Raw genomic sequence first — 9,010 nt, 5'->3', positions numbered from 1 at the left:
AAAAGCCTTCAGCTCCAATTCACGAATGTTTCATGCCGCGAGTGTTTCTGGTTTTACAATACTTAGAACGATTAATTTCTTTTTGCAAATCGGGGCTTCCCGATAATTTGGCAAGTGGTTGAATTTGCGATTGTGGAGTTCAGTAATGAATGGAGAAATGTGCACTTCGCATTCGTGTCTGGATCAGAGTTGATATTTTTTGTGTTGTTGAATTTGCAACTAGCACTCGGCACAGGAAATTTGTGAATATGAAAACCCTCCGAGATATGGCGTGTACAGTGTATTATGCCCCTAATCCTACAAAACAATAGGCTACCTAAAAGAACCTACCACATAGCGTGGGCCATCATTTATGAATGCATGTTGTGAAACAAAATGTGGGAAAACAGTTGCAGTCCTATGGAAAGTAGACAGACGATAAAAGCAGCATTCCATTGGGATGTCATGATTCTGCAGCCTCTCAGATCTTCAAGTAGCTTGCTGACAGATCCCGACAACATGTCCTCTTACTAAAATGGATTTAAAGAGAAGAAAATGTTTTCCATCAAATTACTCCATGATTTGCATCAACTCTGCAAAAATGGTAAGCTTTAAAAGGGAAACTTTAGTTTATACCGAACAATCCATACATCATCGCTGGGGCGACAAGACCTTGTATCTACAAAATGTCAAATGTTCAGGAGAGCCCAAAAACATGGCGGCCAAAGCACTACAGCGAATGGGATAGCCTTTCCTTTGACCTGCTGTGGTGGCTTCATTTTTGTAATAAGACAGTTGGGATTTGGACAGGACATCACTTAACCCATTATTTGGCCATTAATCTGAAAAAGTCATTTTCGCCAAAATTGCAGATTCAAGGTCTTGTCACCCCAGCGACGATATATGATTTAATATAAAATTCTCAGCAATATTACAGAGTGGTCCTCAGCTTTTGAATTTCAGCATGTTAAAAGTGAAAAAAACAAAACATTGAGGGTGAACATAAATGTTTGTGAAGTGCACATCAGGAAAGCGGCATCGAGTTGGCCCTATAAGCTCTTCGGTTCTAGATGCCCTCAGTCGCTATCCTAGCCTTGATCATTTGATCACAGTGAATGAGCTGTACAGAAATTCAAGGGCAGAAATCGTTAGCCTAGCTTTTAGGAAGTTTTATGGACAGGTTTGAACTATTTGCATGTCTCTTATTTTCGGTGCGTCAGCAATTGCTGCTAATGATATTGTGCATTCTAGGATTGTTACGCCATTATTCAAGCGTGACGCTACATGACATATCCCTTAAAGCTGTCATGAACCACCATTGTGATATTGTGATATAAAATTTTCAATACCACATTTTGTGTTGAGCCAAGGTTGGCCGGTGTCCATTTCATATTTCTGCAACATATATAAGCATATGATCATTGAGAAATAGATTACTGGATTGGGTAATGATATAGAGAGAAATCTAAAAAAATAATATCAAAACACCAAGTTGACATATTCATTTTAGTGCATTTTATACTCATAACGTTGTGCAAATAAATGTGTTACATTTTATCCTGTGGATATATTATAATATTCAGCCTTAATGCATCAAACAGAAACTAATCAATCGCTAATTTTTGAGATCTGTTGGACTTTACATTTTAAATCTTCTGTGGCTGGAATGAAAGGCATCTGGGGAATTTCTTTCAAGGTCCTTCACCCTTACTGAGGGTCACCCTGCCTTGTCAGTGAATGTAGCAGATTTTACAAGGCCCATCCCCCTGATTTACTGGGATAGCATAGGGCTGGTGTTCTGGCTGGTATTAGCTGTGGGTGAGGGGTTTTACTCTAGTGATTCATACCCCCTGTAGGAGTTGAGCATGGAGACGGTACAAGCAGTTTGTACCTCCGTGAGTTGAGTGATCGTCAAAGAATTAAAGTCTGAAAATTTTAGTGAGATGGACATGACTTTATGTCTTATACGAGTGTAGTCTTTTCATGTCTGCATGTATAGGTTTGATGATTCCTTCCCGATATGATATGATATGATATGATATGATATGATATGATATGATATGATATGATATATGATATGATATATGATATGATATGATATGATATGATATGATATGGTATTTTATTAACTCTGTCGACCCCCTTAGAGTTATAGAGTACAACACATGTACAATATTATAATATGAAAACAATATACATATTTACAAAACATGAAATATAATATGATTCCAAAAGTGGCAAGCATAGAAGAAATACATGTAAGTTAGAAACTATTGAGTATACAAATGGCTGCAAATCTAGGATATCAGGTTGTTTCGTTTGTCTACCACTACGAGTAAGTGCATAGGTACATATACACTCCTTCTATGAGATACAATTAAAGTTAAAGGACAAGTCCACCTTCATATTCATGTGAATTGAGTGAATGCAACAATATTAGTAGAACACATCAGTGAAAGTTTGGGGAAAATCGGACAATCCGTTCAAAAGTTACGAATTTTTAAAGTATCTGCGCAGTCACTGCTGGATGAGAAGACTACTGCAGTGTATGATGTCATATGCGTACAACGATATAAAGAAAATAAAAAGAGAATTTCACAAAATTTCACTTTTTGAATAAAGTGCACATTTCTTCGACTTGTTACTGACATATGTTAAGGGTAATATTATACCCCCTGCTTTCTGAAAGAGAGAAGTCAAGTATTCTTTTGTTATGTGAGAAAAGTGAAAATATGTTCAATTTTCTTTATTGTTTCTTTATATCATTTTACACATGTGACATCACAAACTATAGTAGTCTTCTCATCCAGCCTTGAGTGAGCAGAAACTTCAAAAATTCATAACTTTCGAACGGATTGTCTGATTTTCCTCAAACTCTCATTGATGTGTTCTACTAATATTGCTGCATTCACTCAACCCATATATCTAAAAAGGTGAACTTGTCCTTTAACTGTTTCCTGTAAAAGTTGCGTTTGTATTTTCATATATCACTCTACACATGTGACATCACAACATACTGTAATTAGTCTTCTCATCCAGTGACATATCCTCACTGACTTTTAACTAAAAGAATTGTAACTTTTGAATGGATTATCTGATTTCCCTCAAGCTTTCACTGATGCGTTCTACTAATATTGCTGCATTCAGTCAATCAAAATATAGATTAAGGTGAACTTGTCCTTTAAATCCACAAACATCTGTCCATGTTCTTTGCGGGAACCGTAAATACTTCTGAGGTCATGGAGAAGAAATGTATTTCATACTGCTGACTCTACATACTGTAGTAACTGTGTTGCCAGAAAAGGTGTTTCACCGCTGGCCATGTGATACTCGTGTAGATTCTGCCTGCATAACAGGATGTAGACTGTGTAGATTTCAATACCACAATGTATCCTGTTTACAGCACTTCACATTGAAAGTTAAATGATGCAGTTGTCATGGCAACTCTTGCATGGAGATAATGTACCAGTAGCACAGCAAAAAGTCAGATTTTCTTCACACATGTTTACATCAATTTCTAAGATATCTGTTATGGTACATTCACATGTGACACAAATTTGTTTTATAGAGGCCCTGGTAACAAGCTGTACAGTTGTGCCTGTTACTTCTAATTAAATTGTAATGCACTCTTGGCATTGAAGTTTGCATGCACTATTGGCCATGCAGTGCTTGTTGCTACTTGTATGTACATTGTAGAACAAGACGTAAACAAGTATTTGGATTGTTAGGAACAACTTTTGTCAGGATAGTATGCAACAAACGTTAGATTATGTTTCTAGACCTGATATGTGCACATTAAAAAATAATATACCATGTTTGTTTGATGGTATTAAACTGTGTTCTCAAAAGTGCAATATTAAATCAATAGTCAAATGAAGTGTCAGATTTTTGGTGGGATGCTACAATTTTAGATCTCAAATCAAGCATGGTGGCGTTATATGTCAAAATAAATAGTATTTATGATGAATATCTTGTGATTTTTGTTTAATGTTTTATTTATTTAATACATGTATGTGTAAGACATGAAACGAAGAATTTCCGAATGGACAATAAAGACTGATATTGAAATTGAAACTGAAATTGAAATTGCATGTGTGTTTTTGCAGGAATTTGTGCACGTTGCAAAAATAAAGTGGTCGGTGAGAACAACGGCTGTACGGCCATGGACCAGGTCTACCACGTGGATTGCTTCACCTGCGAGAACAATTGTAACACCAGGCTTCGGGGCCAGCCGTTCTACGCGCTGGAAGGAAAGGCGTTCTGCGAGGCCTGCTACGTCAACTCGCTGGAGAGATGCTCTACGTGCTCCAAGCCCATCACCGACAGAGTGAGTTTTCTTGTGTCTGCTTCCGTTTCGTTCTGTCCTGTGTGATTTGATGTAGTTTGTTGTGTTCTTCTGTGCTATGTTGAGTGTATTTTGTTTGTCTTATCTGATATATATCTTCTCTTTATTTATCTATTTATGTACTTATTTACTTATTTTACTCATAGTTTTTTTTTTTTTGTGGGGGGATGTTATCTTATTCCTCAGACTTATCTACATACCTTTGTTATTTAACTGATTTTTTTTTCAGCATGTTTTTGCAGTTCTTAACAGATCTGTGTAGTCCTGGGATTGATTGTAACAATAAAAAAACATAACAATAGGAGGCCTCATCCTGAGCATCAGTAGTTGTTGTTATTGTTTTTGTTCTTTGCCTGAGTGAATAGTGAGTTGCTGAAGGCTACACAGAATAAAATAATACTTAAATGGTCTCTACAAATTATTGAATGCAAGTGGGTTAACATGTTGCACCATGACAAGCAGTAATTTCTATGACTGGATATTTCATTTGCCAGGATATAAATCAGGGTCCCGTTTCATGAAACTTGTTATCAGTAACAACTGCCACTTTTCTATGACAAATTAGCTCTCAGCCAATCAGATGCAAGGATTTCAGTAGCTTATAACAACTAGCGTAATTTGATATTGATAACAAGCTTTATGAAACAGGGCCCAGGTCTTGAGAATAATTGCATAACAGAGGATTTCTGTTTTTAAGAAAGAAAAAGAAAAGGTGGGGAGGGAGAGGGTTTACAATGGGGATTCCTGGTCTGCAAGATATATTGTAAGATAAGATAAATCAGATTGTGTGATATAGTGGAAGTTCTGAATCAATTATGCAATCATAAGAAAATCTAGCATCATGATTGTTTTGTTTGGAATCATCCTTATTTTACCCATTCTTTCTTCTTTCCAACCAGATTCTGAGAGCCACTGGCAAGCCCTATCACCCCGACTGCTTTACCTGTGTAGTCTGTGGGAAGAGCCTGGATGGTGTCCCTTTCACGGTGGATGCCACAAACCAGATCCACTGCATTGAAGACTTCCATAGGTATTAAAGAGAAAGGATTATACACCACTCTTCCTCACCAGACACCAGTCCCCTTCATGAGGCACAATGTTGGAAGCTTCCGAGATTTCTTTCTAGCATATACCTCTTGGTTGTAGTGACATTGCAATTCAGAAAAAGTCTTGCCTTTTCCAAATGAAATGGAAAGCGTGGAGTATTCAAATTCACTAATACATTGTAGATACAATATGACCCAGAAAATGCAAGTGTTCCAATTTTGCTGCATGCGGGAATGCTTTCAGGAATTGCAGTTTGAGCTGGTGTTGTCAGTACACCTCATGCACTTGACCAACGAAGGGTCATATTTTTGCTGGTGTAGAACAAGCAAGGATGTCTTCAAGGAGAAACTATCCTTGAATTTGAATACTGTTTACGGAATTTTTGTAGTAAGAAAAATTTTCAGCACTTCCTGTGATGTGAATCTAGACTGATAAAGTGCAAAATTTTTTTTTTTTTTGCTTATTGTATATAAATGTAATATTTTCATTACAAGATACACCTTGTAAGTATACTTAAGTGGTATAACTGTTGTGTTATTTGCCATTTTCTTTTCATTCTCAAGTCCTGTGCCATGAGTGAATTAAATGTTGTAAAAGGCAGACCAGAGTATACCTGTTACTGTGGTATGTGCTACCAAAGAAGTTTACTGCCATGGCAGTGGTTAGCTGTTTGAAGCTGCTCACTCAGTTGTCGTGTCCATCAGTAGAATTAAAAATGTACCAAATTCATCTTACCTGGCTGAGCGCAAAAATGTCCACTTTTACACTATGCTAGTAAGCCGTCGTATAGTCATATGAGTCATATATCCATGCCTGTTCTGTCCGTGCAGGAAATTTGCGCCTCGTTGCTCGGTGTGTCTGCAGCCGATTATGCCGGACGATGGTCAAGAGGAGACCGTGCGCATTGTTGCCCTGGACAGGAGCTTCCATGTCCAGTGCTACAAGTGTGAGGTAAGCTCGGCTAGTTGCAGTAGTAGTAGAAGTAACGTAGTGCTATAGTCTTTGCGTAGGTTTGCACGGTGGAATATTAATATCTAAGAGGAGATATCTCGAGCAATCTTTTCCTTTTCGTTTGTCTTTGTTCAATTCTCAAAGCGTCATGTAGTGATTGATATTGAAAGATTGCGAAAGTTATGAATTTGTAAAGTTTTGGTGTTGGAACCACTGGATGAGGAGACTTGTAGAGGTTATGATGTCCTTCATTTTTTTGTTTACATATGACATTATAACCTCTAGTAGTCTCCTTTTCTAGCGGTTCCAACACCAAAATTTTAAAAATTCATAACTTTTGCATCGATTGTCCGACTTTCCTTTGGTAACTTTCACTGATGTGTTCTACTAATGTTGCTGCTTTCACTCAATCCACATTGCTCTTTGGGTTTGGGTTTCCTTTCCTTTCAAGAGGAGCGTGAGGTGAAATTGAGCAGTTGTGGTATGCATAACCCTTTGTTGCATCTGTAAGAAATCACCAATGTTATGAAATGTAGGCATAAAGTAGCGAATATTACCTCCACCAAGGAGGCTACGTTTATGCCAGCATTTGCTGTTTGTCTGTCTGTCTGTCTATCTGTTTGTCTCAGTTGTCTGTTTGTCTGTCTGTCTGTCTGTTTGCAAAATAACTCAAAACGTTATGGATGGATGTGGATGAAATTTTCAGGAAAAGTTGTTAATTAATGGCAAAAGAAACACATGATTAAAGTTTGGTGGTGATCCAGATTACTGTCTGGATCCAGGATTTTTGTTGAAGTTTTTGAGGGATTCTTTATCGTTGGTAGGGTCCATCATGAACACTAGATGGCGCGCTTGCTTTTGCAACCCTCAGAGCCATAGCGCTGTTGGCCAGAAAGTGCAGCGGAGGCAGCGACGGCTGGTCGGCAGTGAGGGTACGTTTGGATGGTCGAGGAATGTAATCATGCAAGTGATATATATGTAGGACTATGATATCGGGTGGAAATCACTATCAAAAAGAACTGATTATTAAATTTTGGTAGTGATCCGGATTGCCATCTGGATCTGGGAATTTCAGTGAAATTTTTGAAGAATTCTTTGTCATTGAAAAATAGGGGCCAACAAACATGGGAGTTCAAGCTGCGAGTATTTGAGGCATATGTGCATTGAGCGCGCGCTCAAGGCGCAGGAGGAAGCTAAGGTAGAGACCTCAGGATTGTTTATCATAGGGAAATAGGGACATTTTCAGCATAGGTGTACGGGTGTATGTGGGTGGAAATGAGCTGCTTGGTGGAGATCTGCACTCTCCAAGTACTTTTCTAGTTGATAGTGTGAAAGGTATACGTACAAACTGTAATTCATATTTGCATTCACCCCTGAAGGTCCTAGTTGTGATGCATGAATTATGAATGAGGATATTAATTAGGGAAACACTACCAAACAAACAATTTTGCTCCAGTGGAGGTGTTTGTACTTCAGATTAGTAAGGCTGCATGGCTGCAGAGTTTAAACTGTGAGTCTGTGTTGTTAAGGAACATGTTATACTACTCCTCTTTACAGGACTGTGGGGTCCAGCTGTCGTCGGAGGCGGACGGGCGGGGCTGCTACCCCCTGGACGATCACATCCTGTGCCGGGAATGCAATGGGAGGGCGGTCCAGAACATCACGTCATAGTTTCCATGCTTCACCACCGCACAGGAGGCGTGGCAGAAAGGAAACCACACAGTTTCCATGGTTACCGGCAGGAGGCGTGGCCAAGGGAAATCACAGAATGGAAAGAAAAACACAAGTTCTCTGGGTGATGGTCGGAATGTTGGAATGTTTCATAGAATGGGGTGGGATGTGATGGGCAAGGGGAGTGGGTAGGGAGGGATTTTTTTTTATTTATTTATTTATTGTTCTCTAAGACAGATTTGCTTCACAGATGATTATAAGTTGTCTGCCATGCTGACTTAACCCTTTTTGTGTCAGGGACTTTGGACAGTGTGAAATACACTGTGTGGTCTTCTGTGTCAATCGATACTCAAAGTACATAAAAGGTTTAGAATGAACAAAGAAATCACCACTTTGAGGCATACCTCCACATCAGATTTAGTCTTCCTTTTGTGTCAAGCCAATTCTAAACATTTATTGAAGTTTTCAAGCTTGACTCATGATTTTTTTTTTACTCTCATTGAAAAAACAACAACAACCCAAAACAAAAAAGGCTTCAGATGTTTCCCTGCCTTTCTCCATATAAGCATTTTATGAAATTCAGACCAGTTCCCTTACTAATTTGCAACCCATTTCTGGATTCTAACACAATAGATTTTATAGTGCTGGCGACTCTTTATTTTTGTGAGTTTGACAAAATTTTGTATTTCACAAAAAAAATTGATACTGCATTATGATGCCATGAAAAAAAAAAAGCGAGAACTCATACCAAAGTGTTTGATTTAAGGTGAACTACTGTGCTAATTGCAGCCATTTATACAGTTGTGAGTAGTTTTATTGAAGGTTTTAAGGAGTTTTCATGGCAAAGGATGAGGTATTTGAGCCAGATATTGTTTTGAGGAGAGAAAAAAAAGAGTCAAGAATTATTTGTGAACATACTCTGCAGCATCAATTAGCTGATTTCGTGCAAGCTGCCCTTACTGGATGCATTAATGGAAACAAGCGTTCATTGCACAATCTGAAATTACTTTCTTTATC

At 38.2% G+C, this 9,010-nt stretch overlaps 1 protein-coding gene across 1 annotated transcript; it reads left to right on the top strand.

The window, feature by feature from the left end:
* Positions 1-4,069: 4,069 nt before the first annotated feature.
* LOC139733572 (lipoma-preferred partner homolog) lies at positions 4,070-8,149 on the top strand. The gene is made up of 4 exons (XM_071644382.1): positions 4,070-4,306; positions 5,224-5,354; positions 6,202-6,322; positions 7,880-8,149. Exons 1-4 carry the CDS (start codon positions 4,070-4,072, stop codon positions 7,991-7,993), a joined length of 603 nt encoding a protein of 200 aa, XP_071500483.1. The 3' UTR covers positions 7,994-8,149.
* The last annotated feature ends 861 nt before the right edge of the window (positions 8,150-9,010 follow it).

The sequence above is a fragment of the Diadema antillarum genome, unplaced genomic scaffold, assembly GCF_040938485.1.
Source record: "Diadema antillarum isolate AM-2024a unplaced genomic scaffold, OU_Dant_1.0 seq00000483_RagTag, whole genome shotgun sequence".
In the NCBI taxonomy this organism is placed as follows: Eukaryota; Metazoa; Echinodermata; class Echinoidea; order Diadematoida; family Diadematidae; genus Diadema; species Diadema antillarum.
This window is presented reverse-complemented; position numbering and strand designations above follow the sequence as displayed.